Raw genomic sequence first — 27,582 nt, forward strand, 5'->3', positions numbered from 1 at the left:
TAAATCTGTATGTAGTGAGCTCCCCCTAGTGGTGGCTGTATAAATCTGTATGTAGTGAACTCTCTCTAGTGGTGGCTGTATAAATCTGTATGTAGTGAGCGCCTCCTAGTGGTGGCTGTATAAATCTGTATGTAGTGAGCTCCCCCTAGTGGTGGCTGTATAAATCTGTATGTAGTGAACTCCCTCTAGTGGTGGCTGTATAAATCTGTATGTAGTGAGCTCCTCCTAGTGGTGGCTGTATAAATCTGTATGTAGTGAGCTCCCCCTAGTGGTGGCTGTATAAATCTGTATGTAGTGAGCTCCCTCTAGTGGTGGCTGTATAAATCTGTAGGTAGTGAGCTACCTCTAGTGATGGCTGTATAAATCTGTATGTAGTGAGCTCCCCCTAGTGATGGCTGTATAAATCTGTATGTAGTGATCTCCGTCTAGTGGTGGCTGTATAAATCTGTATGTAGTGAGCTCCCCCTAGTGGTGGCTGTATAATCTGTATGTAGTGACCTCCCTCTAGTGGTGGCTGTATAAATCTGTATGTAGTGAGCTCCCTCCAGTGGTGACTGTATAAATCTGTATGTAGTGAGCTCCCTCTAGTGGTGGCTGTATAAATCTGTATGTAGTGAGCTCCCTCTAGTGGTGGCTGTATAAATCTGTATGTAGTGAGCGCCCTCTAGTGGTGGCTGTATAAATCTGTATGTAGTGAGCTCCTCCTAGTGGTGGCTGTATAAATCTGTATGTAGTGAGCTCCCCCTAGTGATGGCTGTATAAATCTGTATGTAGTGAGCTCCCTCTAGTGGTGGCTGTATAAATCTGTATGTAGTGAGCTCCCCCTAGTGATGGCTGTATAAATCTGTATGTAGTGAGCTCCCTCTAGTGGTGGCTGTATAAATCTGTATGTAGTGAGCTCCCCCTAGTGGTGGCTGTATAAATCTGTATGTAGTGAGCTCCCCCTAGTGGTGGCTGTATAAATCTGTATGTAGTGAACTCTCTCTAGTGGTGGCTGTATAAATCTGTATGTAGTGAGCGCCTCCTAGTGGTGGCTGTATAAATCTGTATGTAGTGAGCTCCCCCTAGTGGTGGCTGTATAAATCTGTATGTAGTGAACTCCCTCTAGTGGTGGCTGTATAAATCTGTATGTAGTGAGCTCCTCCTAGTGGTGGCTGTATAAATCTGTATGTAGTGAGCTCCCCCTAGTGGTGGCTGTATAAATCTGTATGTAGTGAGCTCCCCCTAGTGGTGGCTGTATAAATCTGTATGTAGTGAGCTCCCTCTAGTGGTGGCTGTATAAATCTGCATGTAATGAGTTTCCTCTAGTGGTGGCTGTATAAATCTGTATGTAGTGAGCTCCCTCTAGTGGTGGCTGTATAAATCTGCATGTAATGAGTTCCCTCTAGTGGTGGCTGTATAAATCTGTATGTAGTGAGCTCCCCCTAGTGATGGCTGTATAAATCTGTATGTAGTGAGCTCCCTCTAGTGGTGGCTGTATAAATCTGTATGTAGTGAGCTCCCCCTAGTGATGGCTGTATAAATCTGTATGTAGTGAGCTCCCTCTAGTGGTGGCTGTATAAATCTGCATGTAATGAGTTTCCTCTAGTGGTGGCTGTATAAATCTGTATGTAGTGAGCTCCCTCTAGTGGTGGCTATATAAATCTGCATGTAATGAGTTCCCTCTAGTGGTGGCTGTATAAATCTGTATGTAGTGAGCTCCCCCTAGTGATGGCTGTATAAATCTGTATGTAGTGAGCTCCCTCTAGTGGTGGCTGTATAAATCTGTATGTAGTGAGCTCCCCCTAGTGATGGCTGTATAAATCTGTATGTAGTGAGCTCCCTCTAGTGGTGGCTGTATAAATCTGTATGTAGTGAGCTCCCCCTAGTGATGGCTGTATAAATCTGTATGTAGTGAGCTCCCTCTAGTGGTGGCTGTATAAATCTGTTGGTAATGAGCTCCCTCTAGTGATGGCTGTATAAATCTGTATGTAGTGAGCTCCCCCTAGTGATGGCTGTATAAATCTGTATGTAGTGAGCTCCCTCTAGTGGTGGCTGTATAAATCTGTATGTAGTGATCTCCGTCTAGTGGTGGCTGTATAAATCTGTATGTATTGAGCTCCCCCTAGTGGTGGCTGTATAATCTGTATGTAGTGAGCTCCCTCTAGTGGTGGCTGTATAAATCTGTATGTAGTGAGCTCCCTCTAGTGGTGACTGTATAAATCTGTATGTAGTGAGCTCCCTCTAGTGGTGGCTGTATAAATCTGTATGTAGTGAGCTCCCTCTAGTGGTGGCTGTATAAATCTGTATGTAGTGAGCTCCCTCTAGTGGTGGCTGTATAAATCTGTATGTAGTGAGCTCCCCCTAGTGGTGGCTGTATAAATCTGTATGTAGTGAGCTCCTCCTAGTGGTGGCTGTATAAATCTGTATGTAGTGAGCTCCCTCTAGTGATGGCTGTATAAATCTGTATGTAGTGAGCTCCCTCTAGTGGTGGCTGTATAAATCTGTATGTAGTGAGCTCCCCCTAGTGATGGCTGTATAAATCTGTATGTAGTGAGCTCCCTCTAGTGGTGGCTGTATAAATCTGTATGTAGTGATCTCCGTCTAGTGGTGACTGTATAAATCTGTATGTAGTGAGCTCCCTCTAGTGGTGGCTGTGTAAATCTGTATGTAGTGATCTCCGTCTAGTGGTGGCTGTATAAATCTGTATGTAGTGAGCTCCTCCTAGTGGTGGCTGTATAAATCTGTATGTAGTGAGCTCCCTCTAGTGGTGGCTGTATAAATCTGTATGTAGTGAGCTCCCTCTAGTGATGGCTGTATAAATCTGTATGTAGTGAGCTCCCTCTAGTGGTGGCTGTATAAATCTGTATGTAGTGAGCTCCCCCTAGTGGTGGCTGTATAAATCTGTATGTAGTGAGCTCCCTCTAGTGGTGGCTGTATAAATCTGTATGTAGTGAGCTCCTCTAGTGATGGCTGTATAAATCTGTATGTAGTGAGCTCCCTCTAGTGGTGGCTGTATAAATCTGTATGTAGTGAGCTCCCTCTAGTGGTGACTGTATAAATCTGTATGTAGTGATATCCGTCTAGTGGTGACTGTATAAATCTGTATGTAGTGAGCTCCCTCTAGTGGTGGCTGTATAAATCTGTATGTAGTGAGCTCCTCTAGTGATGGCTGTATAAATCTGTATGTAGTGAGCTCCCTCTAGTGGTGGCTGTATAAATCTGTATGTAGTGAGCTCCTCTAGTGATGGCTGTATAAATCTGTATGTAGTGAGCTCCCTCTAGTGGTGACTGTATAAATCTGTATGTAGTGATATCCGTCTAGTGGTGACTGTATAAATCTGTATGTAGTGAGCTCCCTCTAGTGGTGGCTGTATAAATCTGTATGTAGTGAGCTCCCTCTAGTGGTGGCTGTATAAATCTGTATGTAGTGATCTCCGTCTAGTGGTGGCTGTATAAATCTGTATGTAGTGAGCTTCCCCTAGTGGTGGCTGTATAAATCTGTATGTAGTGAGCTCCCTCTAGTGGTGGCTGTATAATCTGTATGTAGTGAGCTCCCTCTAGTGGTGGCTGTATAATCTGTATGTAGTGACCTCACTCTAGTGGTGGCTGTATAAATCTGTATGTAGTGACCTCACTCTAGTGGTGGCTGTATAAATCTGTATGTAGTGAGCTCCCTCTAGTGGTGTCTGTATAAATCTGTATGTAGTGAGCTCCCTCTAGTGGTGGCTGTATGAATCTGTATGTAGTGAGCTCCCTCTAGTGGTGGCTGTATAATCTGTATGTAGTGACCTCCCTCTAGTGGTGGCTGTATAAATCTGTATGTAGTGAGCTCCCTCTAGTGGTGGCTGTATAAATCTGTATGTAGTGAGCTCCCCCTAGTGATGGCTGTATAAATCTGTATGTAGTGAGCTCCCTCTAGTGGTGGCTGTATAAATCTGTATGTAGTGATCTCCGTCTAGTGGTGACTGTATAAATCTGTATGTAGTGAGCTCCCTCTAGTGGTGGCTGTGTAAATCTGTATGTAGTGATATCCGTCTAGTGGTGGCTGTATAAATCTGTATGTAGTGAGCTCCTCCTAGTGGTGGCTGTATAAATCTGTATGTAGTGAGCTCCCTCTAGTGGTGGCTGTATAAATCTGTATGTAGTGAGCTCCCTCTAGTGATGGCTGTATAAATCTGTATGTAGTGAGCTCCCTCTAGTGGTGGCTGTATAAATCTGTATGTAGTGAGCTCCCCCTAGTGGTGGCTGTATAAATCTGTATGTAGTGAGCTCCCTCTAGTGGTGGCTGTATAAATCTGTATGTAGTGAGCTCCTCTAGTGATGGCTGTATAAATCTGTATGTAGTGAGCTCCCTCTAGTGGTGGCTGTATAAATCTGTATGTAGTGATATCCGTCTAGTGGTGACTGTATAAATCTGTATGTAGTGAGCTCCCTCTAGTGGTGGCTGTATAAATCTGTATGTAGTGAGCTCCCTCTAGTGGTGGCTGTATAAATCTGTATGTAGTGAGCTCCCTCTAGTGGTGGCTGTATAAATCTGTATGTAGTGAGCTCCCTCTAGTGGTGGCTGTATAAATCTGTATGTAGTGATCTCCCCTAGTGGTGGCTGTATAAATCTGTATGTAGTGATCTCCCCTAGTGGTGGCTGTATATATCTGTATGTAGTGAGCTCCCTCTAGTGGTGACTGTATAAATCTGTATGTAGTGATCTCCGTCTAGTGGTGGCTGTATAAATCTGTATGTAGTGAGCTCCCCCTAGTGGTGGCTGTATAAATCTGTATGTAGTGAGCTCCCTCTAGTGGTGGCTGTATAATCTGTATGTAGTGAGCTCCCTCTAGTGGTGGCTGTATAATCGGTATGTAGTGAGCTTCCTCTAGTGGTGGCTGTATAAATCTGTATGTAGTGAGCTCCCTCTAGTGGTGGCTGTATAATCTGTATGTAGTGAGCTCCCTCTAGTGGTGGCTGTATAATCTGTATGTAGTGAGCTCCCTCTAGTGGTGGCTGTATAAATCTGTATGTAGTGAGCTCCCCCTAGTGGTGGCTGTATAATCTGTATGTAGTGACCTCACTCTAGTGGTGGCTGTATAAATCTGTATGTAGTGAGCTCCCTCTAGTGGTGTCTGTATAAATCTGTATGTAGTGAGCTCCCTCTAGTGGTGGCTGTATGAATCTGTATGTAGTGAGCTCCCTCTAGTGGTGGCTGTATAATCTGTATGTAGTGACCTCCCTCTATTGGTGGCTGTATAAATCTGTATGTAGTGAGCTCCCTCTAGTGGTGACTATATAATCTGTATGTAGTGAGCTCCCTCTAGTGGTGGCTGTATAAATCTGTATGTAGTGAGCTCCCTCTAGTGGTGGCTGTATAAATCTTTATGTAGTGAGCTCCCTCTAGTGGTGGATGTATAAATCTGTATGTAGTGAGCTCCCTCTAGTGGTGGATGTATAAATCTGTATGTAGTGAGCTCCCTCTAGTGGTGGATGTATAAATCTGTATGTAGTGAGCTCCCTCTAGTGGTGGCTGTATAAATCTGTATGTAGTGAGCTCCCTCTAGTGGTGGATGTATAAATCTGTATGTAGTGAGCTCCCTCTAGTGGTGGATGTATAAATCTGTATGTAGTGAGCTCCCTCTAGTGGTGGATGTATAAATCTGTATGTAGTGAGCTCCCTCTAGTGGTGGCTGTATAAATCTGTATGTAGTGAGCTCCCCCTAGTGGTGGCTGTGTAATGCGCTTTTTTTCTTTTTTGCATTGTAGTTGCTTCAGTGGCCAGCAGGGGTCTATTACCCAATGAGCACTGTATATTTGTGATGCCGTTATAGATAATTCTTTCCCACGGCTTCCATGGTGAGGCAGAGGTATGTGTATTGTCCTGTGTGATGGTTGCCTCATCTCCGGCGTTACTCAGGGGGACGTCATTTGCATTCATTTAGAAACATTGTCCTAGAGAGAGAATACAATAGTCAGTGTAATGACCCCAATGACCTCATGACCTCTGTCCATGATTCTTCATATCTGTTCTGCTCCTTCTGTAGAACGTGCTGCCCGTACATAGGACTGTATTTACAACATGTCAGGTGCACCTTATGAAAAATGCAACCTGGTGCTTTCCAGTTACTGTGAAACTACAAGTCCAGAAATTCCCTAAACGTTCCTAAAGTGACCCTATATAGAAAGCATATAAATACAACTGGTGTCTAACAAAGTGGCTGCACCTGGACCGGAGGCAGAAGCGCTTTATCACTGCTTCTGTCTTCTCTTTTGTCAGCTACATAGCGCTCAGTGAGTGCTACGCACTGAAGAGCAGCATCAGCACCATTAGTGCTTCAGGAGGAGCTGGTGGTCACATGATCATCTCTGTAGTAGGATGGCCCATCACAGCCTCCCATATAATAGAATGACCTGACCCATCGCAGCCTCCCATATAGTAAGATGAGCCCTCACATCCCCCCGTATAGTAGGATGGCCCATCATAACCCCCATATAGGAGGATGGCCCCTCATAACCCCCATATAGTAAGATGGCCCTTCACATCCCACCGTAAAATAGGATGGCCCATCATAGCCCCCCATATAGTAAGATGGCCCTTCACATCCCCCATAAAATAGGATGGCCCATCATAGCCCCCCATATAGTAAGATGGCCCTTCACATCCCCCATAAAATAGGATGGCCCATCATAGCCCCCCATATAGTAAGATGGCCCTTGACATCCCCCATAAAATAGGATGGCCCATCATAGCCCCCCCCATATAGTAAGATGGCCCTTCACATCCCCCATAAAATAGGATGGCCCATCATAGCCCCCCCCCATATAGTAAGATGGCCCTTCACATCCCCCCGTAAAATAGGATGGCCCATCATAGCCCCCCATATAGTAAGATGGCCCTTCACATCCCCCATAAAATAGGATGGCCCATCATAGCCCCCCCATATAGTAAGATGGCCCTTCACATCCCCCCGTAAAATAGGATGGCCCATCATAGCCCCCCATATAGTAAGATGGCCCTTCACATCCCCCATAAAATAGGATGGCCCATCATAGGTCCCCCCATATAGTAAGATGGCCCTTCACATCCCCCCGTAAAATAGGATGGCCCATCATAGCCCCCCATATAGTAAGATGGCCCTTCACATCCCCCATAAAATAGGAAGGCCCATCATAGCCCCCCCATATAGTAAGATGGCCCTTCACATCCCCCCGTAAAATAGAATGGCCCATCATAGCCCCCCATATAGTAAGATGGCCCTTCACATCCCCCCGTAAAATAGAATGGCCCATCATAGCCCCCCATATAGTAAGATGTCCCTTCACGTCCCCCCGTAAAATAGAATGGCCCATCATAGCCCCCCATATAGTAAGATGGCCCTTCACGTCCCCCCGTAAAATAGGATGGCTCATCATAGTCCCCCATATAGTAGGGTGGTCCCTCACAACACCTCTGCACAGTATCGTGGCCCATCATGTCTGCTATACAGTTTGATGTTCCTCACAGCCACCCACACAATATGATGTCTCCCCGTAGCCCCCCACATAGTAAGCTGCCCCCTCACATTCCCCCCACACAGTATGATGTCTGCACATTATATTCAGCTGTATCTGTGCACTGAGGATACACATGCCATTGAATCGAAATGCCCAGCAAAAGGGGAAGCCTGTGCCGCTTGGCACCGGGCCCCCCCTATTCATGGACCCCATAACGGCCGCATGGTCAGTCACGCCCCTGTCTGGTACCATCCGGCCGTGCATTTGCCAGTAACACCAGATCACTGCCTGTAGATGGCGCTTATCTATCCCGTAATGAGGCGGATTATACAGCAGATATATACTGTATATACACACACAGCGGAGTGCGGGGGTCTCACCGTCACCTTCTCCTCCGGGGAGCTCTCGCTGCCTTGTGCGCTGCAGAAGCTGCTGCTATTGGACGAGGAGTACGAGGGGAGGGGCTTCCTGCAGAATTCCGCCGGCGGATTAGGAAGATGCCTTCATATAGATAAAATGAAAAAGCGATTAATCAAATTGCTGCAAACATTTCCTTTGCCTAAATTTTTAAAAAAAAAATCACAAAGTTGTTTTGAAAAAAGCTACAATATTACTTCTCGTAACCAATCAGATTGTACAGATATGAATCTGCTGCAGATTAAAGATGGACAACACCAATGTAATAGTTTGCCGGGGGCGCGGGGATTCCCATCATTCCAGAAGCCCCCGATAATGTAGTGTTACAAGAAGCCTCTATGGAGCTATGGTGGAACGTGAGGCCGAGGCGGCAAAAAACCCTCCAGATGCGTCTGGGAATAAAACTTTTAAATTGCAGCAAGAAAAACTATAATTATCAACTACTCCCATCATTGTTTTGTAGGGGAGAAGACTTGTGGCTCCTTTTAGGAAGATCTGCTCTCTCGACGCACCTCTTCTCCTCCAAGACGTTATCTACTGCGATGCTGGCGCTTCTGCATCCTCGTGAAAGAGCGTCGCGAGACCTCTGGGGGCTCCTCAGGGAAAGCGAGAAGGTCTGCAAAACAGATCATTAATAGTGATGAGCGGGCACTACCATGCTCAGGTGCTCAGTACTGGTAACTAGTGATGAGCGGGCACTACCATGCTCAGGTGCTCAGTACTGGTAACTAGTGATGAGCGGGCACTACCATGCTCGGGTGCTCAGTACTGGTAACTAGTGATGAGCGGGCACTACCATGCTCAGGTGCTCGATACTGGTAACTAGTGATGAGCGGGCACTACCATGCTCAGGTGCTCAGTACTGGTAACTAGTGATGAGCGGGCACTACCATGCTCAGGTGCTCAGTACTGGTAACTAGTGATGAGCGGGCACTACCATGCTCGGGTGCTCAGTACTGGTAACTAGTGATGAGCGGGCACTACCATGCTCAGGTGCTCGATACTGGTAACTAGTGATGAGCGGGCACTACCATGCTCAGGTGCTCAGTACTTGTAACTAGTGATGAGCGGGCACTACCATGCTCAGGTGCTCAGTACTGGTAACTAGTGATGAGCGGGCACTACCATGCTCGGGTGCTCAGTACTGGTAACTAGTGATGAGCGGGCACTACCATGCTCAGGTGCTCAGTACTGGTAACTAGTGATGAGCGGGCACTACCATGCTCAGGTGCTCAGTACTGGTAACTAGTGATGAGCGGGCACTACCATGCTCGGGTGCTCAGTACTGGTAACTAGTGATGAGCGGGCACTACCATGCTCAGGTGCTCAGTACTGGTAACTAGTGATGAGCGGGCACTACCATGCTCGGGTGCTCAGTACTGGTAACTAGTGATGAGCGGGCACTACCATGCTCGGGTGCTCAGTACTGGTAACTAGTGATGAGCGAGCACTACCATGCTCAGGTGCTCAGTACTGGTAACTAGTGATGAGCGGGCACTACCATGCTCAGGTGCTCAGTACTGGTAACTAGTGATGAGCGGGCACTACCATGCTCGGGTGCTCAGTACTGGTAACTAGTGATGAGTGGGCACTACCATGCTCGGGTGCTCAGTACTGGTAACTAGTGATGAGCGGGCACTACCATGCTCGGGTGCTCAGTACTGGTAACTAGTGATGAGCGGGCACTACCATGCTCAGGTGCTTAGTACTGGTAACTAGTGATGAGTGGGCACTACCATGCTCGGGTGCTCAGTACTGGTAACTAGTGATGAGCGGGCACTACCATGCTCGGGTGCTCAGTACTGGTAACTAGTGATGAGCGGGCACTACCATGCTCGGGTGCTCTGTACTGGTAACTAGTGATGAGCGGACACTACCATGCTCAGGTGCTCAGTACTGGTAACTAGTGATGAGCGGGCACTACCATGCTCGGGTGCTCAGTACTGGTAACTAGTGATGAGCGGGCACTACCATGCTCGGGTGCTCAGTACTGGTAACTAGTGATGAGCGGGCACTACCATGCTCGGGTGCTCAGTACTGGTAACTATCGATGAGCGGGCACTACCATGCTCGGATGCTCTGTATTGGTAACTAGTGATGAGCGGGCACTACCATGCTCGGGTGCTCAGTACTGGTAACTAGTGATGAGCGGGCACTACCATGCTCGGGTGCTCAGTACTGGTAACTAGTGATGAGCGGGCACTACCATGCTCAGGTGCTCAGTACTGGTAACTAGTGATGAGCGGGCACTACCATGCTCGGGTGCTCAGTACTGGTAACTAGTGATGAGCGGGCACTACCATGCTCGGGTGCTCAGTACTGGTAACTAGTGATGAGCGGGCACTACCATGCTCAGGTACTCAGTACTCGTAACTAGTGATGAGCGGGCACTACCATGCTCGGGTGCTCAGTACTGGTAACTAGTGATGAGCGGGCACTACCATGCTCGGGTGCTCAGTACTGGTAACTAGTGATGAGCGGGCACTACCATGCTCGGGTGCTCTGTACTGGTAACTAGTGATGAGCGGGCACTACCATGCTCAGGTGCTCAGTACTGGTAACTAGTGATGAGCGGGCACTACCATGCTCAGGTGCTCAGTACTGGTAACTAGTGATGAGCGGGCACTACCATGCTCAGGTGCTCAGTACTGGTAACTAGTGATGAGCGGGCACTACCATGCTCGGGTGCTCAGTACTGGTAACTAGTGATGAGCGGGCACTACCATGCTCAGGTGCTCAGTACTGGTAACTAGTGATGAGCGGGCACTACCATGCTCGGGTGCTCAGTACTGGTAACTAGTGATGAGCGGGCACTACCATGCTCGGGTGCTCAGTACTGGTAACTAGTGATGAGCGAGCACTACCATGCTCAGGTGCTCAGTACTGGTAACTAGTGATGAGCGGGCACTACCATGCTCAGGTGCTCAGTACTGGTAACTAGTGATGAGCGGGCACTACCATGCTCGGGTGCTCAGTACTGGTAACTAGTGATGAGTGGGCACTACCATGCTCGGGTGCTCAGTACTGGTAACTAGTGATGAGCGGGCACTACCATGCTCGGGTGCTCAGTACTGGTAACTAGTGATGAGCGGGCACTACCATGCTCAGGTGCTTAGTACTGGTAACTAGTGATGAGTGGGCACTACCATGCTCGGGTGCTCAGTACTGGTAACTAGTGATGAGCGGGCACTACCATGCTCGGGTGCTCAGTACTGGTAACTAGTGATGAGCGGGCACTACCATGCTCGGGTGCTCTGTACTGGTAACTAGTGATGAGCGGACACTACCATGCTCAGGTGCTCAGTACTGGTAACTAGTGATGAGCGGGCACTACCATGCTCGGGTGCTCAGTACTGGTAACTAGTGATGAGCGGGCACTACCATGCTCGGGTGCTCAGTACTGGTAACTAGTGATGAGCGGGCACTACCATGCTCGGGTGCTCAGTACTGGTAACTATCGATGAGCGGGCACTACCATGCTCGGGTGCTCTGTACTGGTAACTAGTGATGAGCGGGCACTACCATGCTCGGGTGCTCAGTACTGGTAACTATCGATGAGCGGGCACTACCATGCTCGGATGCTCTGTATTGGTAACTAGTGATGAGCGGGCACTACCATGCTCGGGTGCTCAGTACTGGTAACTAGTGATGAGCGGGCACTACCATGCTCGGGTGCTCAGTACTGGTAACTAGTGATGAGCGGGCACTACCATGCTCAGGTGCTCAGTACTGGTAACTAGTGATGAGCGGGCACTACCATGCTCGGGTGCTCAGTACTGGTAACTAGTGATGAGCGGGCACTACCATGCTCGGGTGCTCAGTACTGGTAACTAGTGATGAGCGGGCACTACCATGCTCAGGTACTCAGTACTCGTAACTAGTGATGAGCGGGCACTACCATGCTCGGGTGCTCAGTACTGGTAACTAGTGATGAGCGGGCACTACCATGCTCGGGTGCTCAGTACTGGTAACTAGTGATGAGCGGGCACTACCATGCTCGGGTGCTCTGTACTGGTAACTAGTGATGAGCGGGCACTACCATGCTCAGGTGCTCAGTACTGGTAACTAGTGATGAGCGGGCACTACCATGCTTGGGTGCTCAGTACTGGTAACTAGTGATGAGCGGGCACTACCATGCTCAGGTGCTCAGTACTGGTAACTAGTGATGAGCGGGCACTACCATGCTCGGGTGCTCCCCCTTATGTATGAATATTTCAATACAGCGCCACACCTATCCAACTGGTTGTATCTGGGGCTCTGCAGTTCCTCCGGGCACTCTGCTTTTTTTTCCTCTCTCCAAAGACATAATGAGTGTAGATGGGGACAGGGAGCAATGGCAATGTGTGTAAAGCTACAGTCTATGTTGGCGATATATAAGCAAGCAGAAAAAATAAATCCTCATTCATTTCAATGGAGCTGAGCTGCAATACCTGACCCGACCTGAGGACCGGTGTGGCGCTGTTCGTCATCATTTACATTTGTGGAGTCCGTTCATTTTTGTCGGGATTTTGGAAGCCACACGACCCCTTTAAGAGCGCGCCGCTATAGAAAGAACCGTGCAAATCATCTGTTCTGTCTCCCGCGGATATCTACAGATAAGGGATGGCGGGCGGCCTCCGGCGCCGGCTGCATATCGCTCATTGTCACTCACCTTGAAGTTTTCCAGGAATCCGCTGGACGGGTTCTCCAGTTTATCTGCGGGATTTTCCTCCAGAGACCCCAGGACGCTCTGACTGTGCAGCACGAGCTCGTCATACAAGGTGTCAATGAGACAGCTCCGCGTGCGCTCCTGGAGAGCGAGAAGACACAAGACAAGGAGGTCGCGGCTGCAGCTCTGCCCGGGGCCCCTCCGCCGCGCGGTAACGAGACGCCCGCCACTCACCTGCAGCCGGGAAAACCGCTCCGCTCGGTAACAGCTGACCTCCGCGTTAATCAGCTTGGTGAGAAGGAATTCACGGAACTGCTGGTTCTGAGGGAGAAGACAAGGACACTGATGGGGAACGCGGAACATGAAATGTCCAGAGACTAAACACTATAATAATTACTACTGCCCTCTGCTTTACATGTAATACGACCGCCAGAAGACCCCACACGAGGCTCACAGGCTCAATAATCCCGCTATACAGTTTGTACATACTGCCTTCTAGTACCGATATACAATTTATTATAGTAATTCAATACAAAAAGGGAAGCGCATATATTATATAGAGTCATTACACACAGAGGGATCTATCCCTATATATTATATAGAGTCATTACACACAGAGGGATGTATTCCTATATATTATATAGAGTCATTACACACAGAGGGATCTATTCCTATATATTATATAGAGTCATTACACACAGAGGGATGTATTCCTATATATTATATAGAGTCATTACACACAGAGGGATCTATTCCTATATATTATATAGAGTCATTACACACAGAGGGATGTATTCCTATATATTATATAGAGTCATTATACACAGAGGGATCTATTCCTATATATTATATAGAGTCATTACACACAGAGGGATGTATTCCTATATATTATATAGAGTCATTACACACAGAGGGATCTATTCCTATATTTTATATAGAGTCATTACACACAGAGGGATCTATTCCTATATATTATATAGAGTCATTACACACAGAGGGATGTATTCCTATATATTATATAGAGTCATTACACACAGAGGGATCTATTCCTATATATTATATAGAGTCATTACACACAGAGGGATCTATTCCTATATATTATATAGAGTCATTACACACAGAGGGATCTATCCCTATATATTATATAGAGTCATTACACACAGAGGGATCTATCCCTATATACAGTTAGGTCCAGAAATCTTTGGACAGTGACACAATTTTCGCGAGTTGGGCTCTGCATGCCACCACATTGGATTTGAAATGAAACCTCTACAACAGAATTCAAGTGCAGATTGTAACGTTTAATTTGAAGGTTTGAACAAAAATATCTGATAGAAATTGTAGGAATTGTCACATTTCTTTACAAACACTCCACATTTTAGGAGGTCAAAAGTAATTGGACAAATAAACCAAACCCAAACAAAATATTTTTATTTTCAATATTTTGTTGCGAATCCTTTGGAGGCAATCACTGCCTTAAGTCTGGAACCCATGGACATCACCAAACGCTGGGTTTCATCCTTCTTAATGCTTTGCCAGGCCTTTACAGCCGCAGCCTTCAGGTCTTGCTTGTTTGTGGGTCTTTCCGTCTTAAGTCTGGATTTGAGCAAGTGAAATGCATGCTCAATTGGGTTAAGATCTGGTGATTGACTTGGCCATTGCAGAATGTTCCACTTTTTTGCACTCATGAACTCCTGGGTAGCTTTGGCTGTATGCTTGGGGTCATTGTCTATCTGTACTATGAAGCGCCGTCCGATCAACTTTGCGGCATTGGCTGAATCTGGGCTGAAAGTATATCCCGGTACACTTCAGAATTCATCCGGCTACTCTTGTCTGCTGTTATGTCATCAATAAACACAAGTGACCCAGTGCCATTGAAAGCCATGCATGCCCATGCCATCACGTTGCCTCCACCATGTTTTACAGAGGATGTGGTGTGCCTTGGATCATGTGCCGTTCCCTTTCTTCTCCAAGCTTTTTTCTTCCCATCATTCTGGTACAGGTTGATCTTGGTCTCATCTGTCCATAGAATACTTTTCCAGAACTGAGCTGGCTTCATGAGGTGTTTTTCAGCAAATGTAACTCTGGCCTGTCTATTTTTGGAATTGATGAATGGTTTGCATCTAGATGGGAACCCTTTGTATTTACTTTCATGGAGTCTTCTCTTTACTGTTGACTTAGAGACAGATACACCTACTTCACTGAGAGTGTTCTGGACTTCAGTTGATGTTGTGAACGGGTTCTTCTTCACCAAAGAAAGTATGCGGCGATCATCCACCACTGTTGTCATCCGTGGACGCCCAGGCCTTTTTGAGTTCCCAAGCTCACCAGTCAATTCCTTTTTCCTCAGAATGTACCCGACTGTTGATTTTGCTACTCCAAGCATGTCTGCTATCTCTCTGATGGATTTTTTCTTTTTTTTCAGCCTCAAGATGTTCTGCTTCACCTCAATTGAGAGTTCCTTAGACCGCATGTTGTCTGGTCACAGCAACAGCTTCCAAATGCAAAACCACACACCTGTAATCAACCCCAGACCTTTTAACTACTTCATTGATTACAGGTTAACGAGGGAGATGCCTTCAGAGTTAATTGCAGCCCTTAGAGTCCCTTGTCCAATTACTTTTGGTCCCTTGAAAAAGAGGAGGCTATGCATTACAGAGCTATGATTCCTAAACCCTTTCTCCGATTTGGATGTGAAAACTCTCATATTGCAGCTGGGAGTGTGCACTTTCAGCCCATATTATATATAGAATTGTATTTCTGAACATGTTTTTGTAAACAGCTAAAATAACAAAACTTGTGTCACTGTCCAAATATTTCTGGCCCTGACTGTATTATATAAAGTCATTACACACAGAGGGATCTATTCCTATATATTATATAGAGCCATTATACACAGAGTGATCTATTCCTATATATTATATAGTCATTACACACAGAGGGATCCATTCCTATATATTATATAGAGTCATTACACACAGAGGGATCTATTCCTATATATTATATAGAGTCATTACACACAGAGGGATCTATTCCTATATATTATATAGAGTCATTACACACAGAGGGATCTATTCCTATATATTATATAGAGTCATTACACACAGAGGGATCTATTCCTATATATTATATAGAGGCATTGTACATAGAGTGATCTATTCCTATAAATTATATGGAGTCATTACACACAGAGGGATCTATTTCTATAAATTATATAGAGTCATTACACACAGAGGGATCTATTCCTATGTATTATATAGAGGCATTGCACATAGAGGGATCTATTCCTATAAATTATATAGAGTCATTACACACAGAGATCTATTCCTATAAATTATATAGAGTCATTACACACAGAGGGATCTATTTCATGTATTTATTATATAGAGTCATTACACACAGAGTGATCTGTTTTGATTCAGTGACCGAGGAGGACCAGAAAAAGGACAAAAACTCGGAAACCCAAAAAATAACTAGAGTGGCTGGAACCTTAACGGACTACAGACCTAATACTGACACAGAACTAGAAGTAGCCGTGGACCGTGCCTACGATGACCTAGACGCCTCGACACAGCCGGAGAACTAAATATTCTTACAGAGAGAAACATTAGAAAAGCTAATGTGCCGCGGAGTAGTCCCCAAAGATATAGATAGCCCCCCACATGTAAAGACTACAGTGATATAGACTACAGTGATATAGGAAAACACAATACGTAGCTAGAGAACAGATTCAGCAAATATGAGGCCCAAACTATCTGCATAGGAAAGGATAGGAAAGAGCCCTGACTGCAGCCGTAAAAACCCTAGTAAATACCAGCACGTCTGATATGGAAAACTACTGAGGTATAGGCTCTCCCCCACTATATCAGTACTCTGGTGTTGCTGGGATCCAAGAAAAACACTGATATAGAGGGGGGACTGAATTTAGTACAAAGCATGACAAAACACAATACGCAGTAGAACATGGAGCAAGGTACACAGATACTCCCAGCAGGGAATGATCCAACTCCACCAAGAACTTCACACAGGCAAAATAACAAGAAAGTTGAAAACCATAAGCAAAGGTACAAGACAAACTTATCTGAGAGGAGTTCTGGTAGACACAGAGAAAAGGGCTGGCTTCAGAATGTCCTTAGCACATAGGAGATACATTGAGCACCGGCAAGAAACAAGAGAACACTACTCAGTTATATAGGCCCAGTAAGAACACCCTGATTGCCAATCCTCCCCAGCTATCTGGTTTCTACTCTGCAAGCCAACTTCACTACCAGCACTGACCACAAGAGGGAGCCCCAAACTGGAAGCTAGTCCAAATGTATTCACAACAGTGATCTATTCCTATATATTATATAGAGTCAGTACACACAGAGGGATCTATTTCATGTGTTTATTCCTGTTAATGTTGATGATTATGACTCTGTATGTAATGACTCTATACAATATATAATAAACACGTGAAATAGATCCCTCTGTGTGTAATGACTCTATATAATAAACACATGAAATAGATCCCTCTGTGTGTAATGACTCTATGTAATAAACACATGAAATAGATCCCTCTGTGTGTAATGACTCTATATAATATATAGGAATAGATCCCTCTGTGTGTAATGACTCTATATAATATATAATCAACACATGAAATAGATCCCTCTGTGTGTAATAACTCTATATAATAAACACATGAAATAGATCCCTCTGTGTGTAATGACTCTATATAATAAACACATGAAATAGATCCCTCTGTGTGTAATGACTCTATATAATAAACACATGAAATAGATCCCTCTGTGTGTAATGACTCTATATAATATATAGGAATAGATCCCTCTGTGTGTAATGACTCTATATAATATATAATCAACACATGAAATAGATCCCTCCATGTGTAATGACTCTATATAATAAACACATGAAATAGATCCCTCTGTGTGTAATGACTCTATATAATAAACAAATGAAATAGATCCCTCTGTGTGTAATGACTCTATAATAGATAGGAATAGATCCCTCTGTGTGTAATGACTCTATATAATATATAGGAATAGATCCCTCTGTGTGTAATGACTATATAATATATAGGAATAGATCCATCTGTGTGTAGTGACTATATAATATATAATAAACACCTGAAATAGATCCCTCTGTGTGTAATGACTCTATATAATAAACACATGAAATAGATCCCTCTGTGTGTAATGACTCTATATAATATATGCCTTTCCCTTTTTGTATTGATTTACTGAAATAAATTAACTTTTTGATGAAATTCTAAAATAAAAAAAAGGTCCTAGTACAGGGGAGTGTAAAGTGTTTTATAACGGTTATCCCTTTTTACTCCTTTGGTGTTTGGAGTTGCAGCAGTTGGGGAACTTCGGCGCAATTGGGGCACAAATGGAGTGAATCTGCCTAAATAGAACTCCGGGAGATTCGCCCTTTAGTCATTAGAAGGAGTTATGGAAAAATTCTGCAATGAGACCCCGCTGTCTGTACGCAGAGCATGGGAGCCCCCCCGTCCCTCCGTCCCTCCGCCTGGTGCAGTGCTAGCCCCACTTATCTGATGATTCAGAATCCGATGCGCTATGGATAATGTATTCAGTAATATCTACAGCTGGCATTTCACATTAACTTATGAATCATTGCTTTCCTTTTCTTGCTGCTCGGTGTTCGCTGCCCTCTGTTCTCGCTCTGCCAGTATAACGAATGGAGAAAATGTTTTATTCAGGGAAAAGCACTCGCTAAATAATTGATTGTAACTTAATACGTGTGGCGGCGGGAATATTGTGTGGCCACGCTGCCACCTAGTGGAAGACTGCGCAGGACCAGGCTAGAACACAGTCATGCCGCCATCTAGTGATAGAAAAGAATTCTGTGGCCCAGTAATAAGGGTTAAAAGGGTTTTCCACTTTAAGAAAACTGGTCCCCAAAAGCTTTTATACCTGTAAATGTACAAACAGAACAGATTCTCACCCCTTCTGTGTCCAGCGGCGACGCTGCCATTTCTATCTTTTGCACACATCACTGCTGCAGCCAATTACTGAGCACCTACATCAGCAGAGACTCTGTGCTCAGTGATTGGCTGCAGCGGTGACGCGTATGATAGTAATGACATCAACACTGTAGCCAGTCATTGATCCCAGCAGCTCACACCATCTACAAGGGGCTGCTGATAAGTCTTTGGCTTTACCCAAAAAGAAATGAGATAGGATGATGAGACTTTCCATTTCTTCCACAAACTCTCCACTCATGACATCACACTTCTTACATCGGCATTCCAAGTTCTGTAAGCGTAGAAAAAAGAAGGATTCCGGTTGTGCCTAAAGCCAGGCATCTGTAGCAGCCATGGCATCAGAAATGGTGTGAAATTTGGTACCTTGAGGTGTTTCTTCAGGTTTGGAAACAGATTATAGTCGGAGGGAGCTAGATCCGGTGAATAAGGTGGATGGTCACCAGCTGGAAGCCCAGCTCTGCCAGTTTTGCCGTGGTCACTTGTGCAGTGTGAGCGGAGGCGTTGTCTTGCAGGCACAAGATTCCTTTGGACAGCTTGCCGAGCCTTTTGGCCTTCGAAGCTGCCTTCAATTGGTCCAAAAGTTCAATGTAATACCTTGCGTTGATGGTGGAACCCTTTTGAAGGTAGTCCACTAGCAGCACAACCTCCCTACCCCAGAACACAGACGCCATCACCTTAGTGGCTGATTTTTGGACCCTGAACTTCTTTGGAGGAGGAGAACCACTGTGCCTCCTCTCTTGTGACTGCTCCTTGTTTTCAGGGTTATACAAATAAATGCAGGTCTCATCCATAGTGGCCGGTCAATCCAGGAAGTTCTTATCAGTCCAGAATCACTGACAAATGGACTGGGAAGTTGTCACTCGCTACTTCTCTGATCTGTTGTCAGACATTTGGGGTCCACTTTGCAGAAGCTTCCTCATGTCCAAATGTTCATGGATAATGACACAAACACGGGAAATCCCCATGATGTCTGCTATTGCTTTAGCTGAAATTCGTGGATTCTCCAGTATGAGGTTGTGCGCAGCATCGACGATCTCCGGAGCAACAACCACTCGGTCGTCCAGGACGTTCCTCATCATTGGGGCTGAAGTGGCCTGTTTTAAGTTTGGCAACCCAGTTCTTAACTGTGGAATATGAAAGGCATTGATCCCCCAATATCTGCGACCTATCACCATGAATATCCTTCACAGACTTTCCTTGGCAGAAACAAAAATGTTATCCCTCCTCTGCTCTCAGTTGCTGTGAATATCGCATTAGACTCCGCCATTTTGTTTTCCCGCGTGCGTAGAACACTGTTACCATAAGCAACAAACACAAAAGTTTTAAAATACATATTAGACACATAAGCCTTTCATGTGATGTAACATTCGTTACCATAGAAACAAAAAAGATTACAAAGCCAAAGACTTATCAGCAGCCCCTCGTATCTCAACAGAAACTTTGCGCTCAGTGATTGGCAGCAGCCCTGATTTTTATACTAGTCATGACATCTCCGTTGTAGTCAATCCTTGATCCACACCATCTATATCAACAGAGACGCTGCACTTAGTGATTGGCTGCAGCGGTGATGTGTATGGTAGTTATGACATCACCACTGCAGCCAATCACTGACCATCCAAAATCATTTCTTTTGTTTTATTCCATTACACCTTTAAAAAAAAAGGCATTGTTTAAGGGGAATTGGTGGAGTGTGTGGACATCGGCAGTTTCTTGCTGTATCTGGTGCTTCTAGACCCATACAGCGCAAAACGGCCGACGTCCACACACTCCGCTGATTCCCCTTAAGCAATGCCTTTTTGCAAAGGTGTAATGGAATAAACAAAATAATTTTTTTTGGATGGTGACATGCCGATACATACTGTTAATTTTTGAAACTGTAACAGTTGTTCTCCTCTTCCGATATCAGGCGGATGCTTTTGGCAGTGAGCAGTCTGCTGGATGGTTCTGTTACTGAAGAACAGTGCAGCCCAGTGTGCTGGTGGTGGCCCGGCTTGTAGCTCTGGAGCCGCATATTGTGCATATTTTATATCCTTTAGTGTTTAATGGCTGATCTGGCAACCGCTACGCAGTCAGGCCCCAGGGATTGTTGTATTTAATGTCAGATTTACTCTTTAGCAGTCTGTGGTCATCAAACTTTAAGAGTCAAGTCATGATCGTCACCTCCACAGGTTCTGGTGGAGATACCGCTACCCTACGCAAAATCCAAATCTGCAGCTGGCGGTCAATCTGAGGCTGATACGAGGCAGCTCAGGCAAGAGGTACCTTTAATACAATTGGGGCCAAGCCCAGGTGTGGCCTCTTACCAGTAAAGCCCCGGTGTGGCCTCCCACTGACCAATCCCAGGTGTGGCCTCTCACAGGCCAAACCAAGATGTGGCCTCTCATAGGCCAAGCCCAGATGTGACCTCTCACAGGCCAAGCCCAAATGTGGCCTCTCACAGGCCAAGCCCAGATGTGGCCTCTCACAGGCCAAGCCCAGATGTGGCCTCTCACAGGCCAAGCCCAGATGTGCTCTCTCACAGGCCAAGCCCAGGTGTGGCCTCTCACTGGCCAAATCCAGATGTGGCCTCTCACAGGCCAAGCCCAGATGTGGCCTCTCACAGGCCAAGCCCAGATGTGGCCTCTCACAGGCCAAGCCCAGATGTGGCCTCTCACAGGCCAAGCCCAGATGTGGCCTCTCACAGGCCAAGCCCAGATGTGGCCTCTCACAGGCCAAGCCCAGATGTGCTCTCTCACAGGCCAAGCCCAGATGTGGCTTCTCACAGGCCAAGCCCAGATGTGGCCTCTCACAGGCCAAGCCCAGATGTGGCCTCTCACAGGCCAAGCCCAGATGTGGCCTCTCACAGGCCAAGCCCAGATGTGGCCTCTCACAGGCCAAGCCCAGATGTGGCTTCTCACAGGCCAAGCCCAGATGTGGCCTCTCACAGGCCAAGCCCAGATGTGGTCTCTCACTGGCCAAATCCAGTTGTGACCTCTCACAGGCCAGGTCTTGGTGTGGCCTCTCACAGACCAATCCCAGGTGTGGCCTTTCACAAGCCAAGTCAAGGTGTGACCTCTCATGGACCAAGTCCAGATGTGGCCTCTCATGGGCCGAGCCCAGTGCCCACTACTCTCCCCTTCCTAAAATAGTTCATGGTCTTTCTATTTCCTGCCTGAAGGCGACAATTTACTTACCGGCACCTGCCACAGGGTTACTGTAGGAGGTGGTCCTACTCCCTTCACCCCTACAGTGTGATGCTGTCCTACTGTGTTATAAAGAGCAAGTTTTATGTCAAGTTCCATGTGTGTTGCATGCACTGATGCACATTATAATGTATGTGATGATATGTGCTGCTGCTGGTGGTGAGTCTGGTTCGGATGTAGAAGAGCTGAAGTTGTGTAGCGGCCGGTGCCACTTAGCGTCGAGACCCCCTTACAATGTAATGTATATGGATGTGTAATGTGTTATGTGCTGTAAATGTGTCAACCATGTGTATTAGTCAGATGATATTTATAGGAACTAATGTAAAGCATAGGTATGTTATGTAGATAGATCTGGTTAGTAACAGAAAAAGGTGATGTCCGGTTCAGCTCACTGGGGAATGGGACTAGTGTTGACCAGAGAGTCATGTCCTGGTTACAGAGAGAGCTGAGAGCCAGTTCTGCAGTGGGGTTCCTGGAGTGAGGACGTGGCCTTGTAACTTGGGCCTGTCGGAGAACTCGGAGGTATCCACCAAGGGTCCGGAGCCTATGGCTCACCTTGGTACGGGCTTAGAAGAGTCCAGGTACTAGACAGCTGTTGAGGCAGAGAACCTCGGACGAGTTAAGGGAAGTCGAGTGACTAAAAGCCATCAGGGGCAGTGAGAGGACCACGGGTAAACGAAGAGAGAAGAGGGGAAAGTAAAGGCATAGGCTCGGCAGCTGGAGGACTAGGTCCAAGTTAGCGGGATAAACCTGATGGAGTAGCCCAGGAAAAAGCGGGTAGCAGGAACGTAGAAGTATGGCCATGTCTGTTATGAAAGCAGAAGACCCAATAAACTGTTCGATGTTGTTTTGCCAAGAGAACCCCAGTGTCGGTTGTGTGTCTATCTGTTACGTCTACGATGGTGACCAGCTGTGTGGTGGTGGACACTGCCATGAAGAAAATAATAAGTTTTGCACTCCCCATTTGTAGCAGTCTACAAACAATGAGTCCCTCAAGGCCCGGCATCCACACCTTCCTGCACTGCTTCAGCTTGACCTCAGGCCCATTTGTCCTGTGTGGTGTGAGCCTACCCAGGGCTCAGCAATATCAATCAATAAGCAAAATGGCAAATGCCCCGAGGGGCACATCATTTTCTCCTTAACTGCACATATTTGGCAATCTTTTCTAGCTTTATATCCAGGAGGTTAATATTTAGCCATGGCCGTGCCCCTTCTTATTTTGCTCCCCTCCACTGTTTCCTGTCTCCTAAAGGTCAACTGGCCCCTAAAAACAAGAAACCTTCAAAAATTGCTCATTTCTGAGAGTCTTCGGCTGAAGGGCTGGGCTGATATGACCAGGGCCGGCATCAGCACCCGGTGCACCTGGGCAAGTGCCGGGGCCCTGGACAGCCGGGGGTTACCCACTCGTGGTCAGCAGGAGCAGGTGGGTTACTTTCTTTCCTGCAGGCGATGATTCTTCTGAGAGCCTTAATTAAAATATTTGGCAAAATTGGTACATTATTTAGCACGAGACGCCGATTGTTTAGGGGGTAGTTCTTCATTTTGGCTTTAATGACTTGGTAGACGGTAAGGACATTATCCACTAACCTTGTAGAACACTGCAGGATTTGGCAAAGCGGGTCCAAATCCAGGAACATCATCGCGGGCAGTGACGGAGACCTACAGAGAAAATAGTAGTCAGCCCCTCCCTGCACAGGCAAATCTTCACATATCACCCAGCACGAATAACGCATGATCATGGCTTGAGATATGGGGTCCGCACACTGTTGCGCTGCTTTACACCCCTGGTGACCACATTGTAACCCCCCACATTACAGTGTAGGGCAGCTGGGCAGCCTACTTTCACACATCCGGATTTTTGCTCTGCGGCACAATACGGCGTTCTGCAGAAAAACCGCAACCGGCTTTTGTAACGCCGGTTGCGTTTTTTTTTGCATAAACTTATATTAGTGCCGTATTGTGCCGCAGGGGCTTGCGTTCGGTCCGGTTTTTGCCGCATGCGGCAGATTTAACCGATGCCGCGGCCGGATCGAACGTTCCCTGCAACGTTTTTTGCTCCGGCAAAAAACACCGCATCGCGCCGCATCCGGCCGCTGCGGCGCATTTTTCAATGCATACCTATGGAGGCCGGATGCGGCGCGATGCGGAAAAAAACGCATCCGGTCGCCGCATGCGTTTTTTTCCACTGCGCATGCTCAGTAGCATGCCGCAACCGGAAAAAAACGGACGGGCCGCATGTAAAAACTTATGCAACGGATGCGGTGTTTTCGCCGCATCCGTTGCATAGTTTTCACAGCCGGATTGAGCCGCACTGCTCAAACCGGATGTGTGAAAGTAGCCTAACTCCACAGTGGGACGATCATCAAACAGCACCTCAGATCTCAGCTTCCGGAACTCTTCAGACATGGACGCTTTACCTCTACTTCTTTCTTTAGATCCTCTCTTATCTTTGTAAGTTATTAATAAATAATTAGAAGTATAAAAAGCTGTATCTGGCATGAGTCTATAAGGCGCGGGCTCCAGTCTATCGGCCTTACGATGCATCATTTATATCAGGACGGTATTTTATGCCGGCGATCACTTATGTCTGGGAATTATTTGATCTTTATACATCGATGCTAAAAGCTGGAGACAATTGTTAACCTCAACGGAACGTTATTGTGTCTAATGCAGGGGAGACGTAACGCGGGACGTCAGAGACCACCAAAGAGAGTCATGTTGCACCCCTCGGGACCTGAAGAAGGGATGGCACAGAATTACCCACGGGTTTTCCCAAGATCACAACATCCAAGGGCCACAGTAACGGCTCTAGGGCCATGGCCCCTTCTGCTTTTACCAGATGCGGTGCCTCCATTGTTCTTACCCTGTATTAGATATTGCAGTTATCCCCACTCTAAAGAATAGTCTAAAGCTGCAATACCGAACACAACATATGTGTAATGGTGGCACTATGTTTGGTACTGTAGGTCCATGTCATGAACAGCAGAATAGCACCAGTCACACTGATGGAATGCCTTTAAGAAATAAACATACAGTGATGAGCAAAAGAATGATAATGTTTTGAAATATTGACTTTCCGGCTCCATATCTCCCCATCCACTACATCTTTGAGCGAGATCAGTTATTCTGTGGCTATTACGCCAAATTTAAGGGAACCCTAAACGAGCACCACCACAGACTGGGTACACCGGGCACATGTTACAATGGTGGGCACTGGCGCTAGGGAGAGGGCAACATAATCATCACCTGCCACTGTTCTCTGCACTCCCTAATGTCTCTATACGGGTTCTTTCACCCCATCACCGATCACATACCTAGGCCCTAGCTTGCCCAAAACTCACCCTTGCTAGTGAGAAGGCCAGCAAGAGGACTAGTCTCACCACTGCAATAATCTAACACAAGGGTAGGTAGACAGACAGAGGGAAATAGAACAAAACTACACAGCTGCAGACATACACCAAGGCTGCAAGCAACACAACTCCAAACAGAACTACCACAACGAAAGCTCGAACAGCTCTAAAGCCTTCCTCCCTCCAAACATTGTCAGAACAGAATTCAGATTCCGTTTCTGCCATCAGGTGATAGATCATGTGACTATTTAAAGGAGGTAGGAGTGGTCCCAGCTGCACGTGAGGTGAATAAACCAAGAGCTACTAGCAGGGAAAATGACATTAAGCCTTGCTGCACCAAGAGAAGGCAAATACATTTAATATATAGAGCCACACAAGTTATATGGAGCTCAGATTCTAGAACTGTCACAGATATCACAAGGACGGAAGACACTCGTGGCACTATGTTCATTTTGGCTATCTCATACAAAAATTTGACCTGCTGCTATTTACCATATGATTAGTTATGCAAATTCTTGTCAGGTCACTGCATTGTTACTGTTTTGCTCTTTTTCTTCCTGTATACTACAAATCACAACCTGTTCTCACATTCCCTAATATCTCAGTGTTATTAGGTTGATTCCCAAGTGAAAGGTCACTGATTCAAATCAACAAGCAGCCATGAAGAAGATTTCCCAAGAAAAGAGAAACAGCACTGTCCAGCTCATCAATAGCGGTCTCTTGGCCAAGACAACTGTCAAACTGCATTATGTGAGGCCATGACAGGTGGAAGAATATGAAATGAAGTCCGTCCATCCATTCAAAGCCAAGAGTTGACGTCCAGGCAAAATATTGGAGACAACAAGTCGCTCATCACCAGGTCTATCAGTTCTGGTGACACCCGGCAGTGGAGGCGGCTCGTCTGCTTCATAATAGTGAGATCACAGACGTCCATACAAGCACCGAGTGATGCACGTTACACAAGTCTGGAATGGTGACCCGAAAATAGGGGAAGAAGCCGCAAGTTCAATATTACCATAAGAAGTGTCAGCTCGAGTTTGCAAAAAGTACGAAAAGTGGAAGATTGGAAACGGGAGATTTGGAGAAATGAGATGAAAGTCAATAGACGTCTCTGATGGGGCAAATGGGTCTGGGAGAAACAAGGGAAAAGGGGAGAATGTATCGAGAAATTGAAGGAACTGCCAAGTTCGATGGAGGAAGCCTGATGATATGAGTGTAATTCCCAGAGATAGGTGTTGGATACTTGACCAGGATAGATGGTGGTGTCAATGCTGAGATATATGTGAGTATCCTACAAGACGAGTTACTTCGTACACTCGAGTACTATGGGTATGAAAAGGACGACATGGTGTTCCAGCAGGAGAGCGACCTGAACCATACAGCTAGATTGGAGAAGAAATGGTTCAGTGACAATGAAGTAGAGGAGCTGGATTGTCCCCACAGTCCCCAGACCTCAACCCATTCCAACACTTGTGGGTAGAGGTGAAGAAAAATTTGTATACATCCCCAAGTGAGCGACCGGTATACAACAACACTGGGAACGTGGAGAAGAGCCCTAACCAGTATACACCAACACTGGGAACGTGTAGAAGAGACCTGACCAGTATACACCAACACTGGGAACGTGGAGAAGAGACCTGACCAGTATACACCAACACTGGGAACGTGGAGAAGAGACCTGACCAGTATACACCAACACTGGGAACGTGGAGAAGAGACCTGACCAGTATACACCAACACTGGGAACGTGTAGAAGAAACCTGACCAGTATACACCAACACTGGGAACGTGGAGAAGAGACCTGACCAGTATATACCAACACTGGGAACGTGTAGAAGAGACCTGACCAGTATACACCAACACTGGGAACGTGTAGAAGAGACCTGACCAGTATACACCAACACTGGGAACGTGGAGAAGAGACCTGACCAGTATACACCAACACTGGGAACGTGGAGAAGAGACCTGACCAGTATACACCAACACTGGGAACGTGTAGAAGATACCTGACCAGTATACACCAACACTGGGAACGTGTAGAAGAGACCTGACCACTATACACCAACACTGGGAACGTGGAGAAGAGACCTGACCAGTATACACCAACACTGGGAATGTGGAGAAGAGACCTGACTAGTATACACCAACACTCGGAACGTGTAGAAGAGACCTGACCAGTATACACCAACACTGGGAACGTGGAGAAGAGACCTGACCAGTATACACCAACACTGGGAACATGGAGAAGAGACCTGACCAGTATATACAAACACTGGGAACGTGGAGAAGAGACCTGACCAGTATACACCAACACTGGGAACGTGTAGAAGAGATCTGACCAGTATACACCAACACTGGGAACGTGGAGAAGAGACCTGACCAGTATACACCAACACTGGGAACGTGGAGAAGAGACCTGACCAGTATACACCAACACTAGGAACGTGGAGAAGAGACCTGACCAGTATACACCAACACTGGGAACGTGTAGAAGAAACCTGACCAGTATACACC

General features: G+C 46.4%; 1 protein-coding gene across 1 annotated transcript in view; it reads right to left on the reverse strand.

The window, feature by feature from the left end:
- Positions 1-5,901: 5,901 nt before the first annotated feature.
- The window catches only part of LOC142312564 (rap1 GTPase-activating protein 1-like), a 79,288-nt gene continuing 57,607 nt past the window's right edge, over positions 5,902-27,582 (reverse strand). Inside the window, exons 14-19 of the mRNA XM_075351556.1 lie at positions 23,306-23,377; positions 12,761-12,847; positions 12,530-12,667; positions 8,391-8,494; positions 7,842-7,962; positions 5,902-5,919 (exon numbers count right to left, since the gene is read on the reverse strand). Of these exons, the coding sequence (XP_075207671.1) occupies positions 5,902-5,919; positions 7,842-7,962; positions 8,391-8,494; positions 12,530-12,667; positions 12,761-12,847; positions 23,306-23,377 (540 nt within the window). The remainder of the gene's footprint in view (positions 5,920-7,841; positions 7,963-8,390; positions 8,495-12,529; positions 12,668-12,760; positions 12,848-23,305; positions 23,378-27,582) is intronic.

The sequence above is a fragment of the Anomaloglossus baeobatrachus genome, chromosome 5 (assembly GCF_048569485.1).
Source record: "Anomaloglossus baeobatrachus isolate aAnoBae1 chromosome 5, aAnoBae1.hap1, whole genome shotgun sequence".
Taxonomy (NCBI): domain Eukaryota; kingdom Metazoa; phylum Chordata; class Amphibia; order Anura; family Aromobatidae; genus Anomaloglossus; species Anomaloglossus baeobatrachus.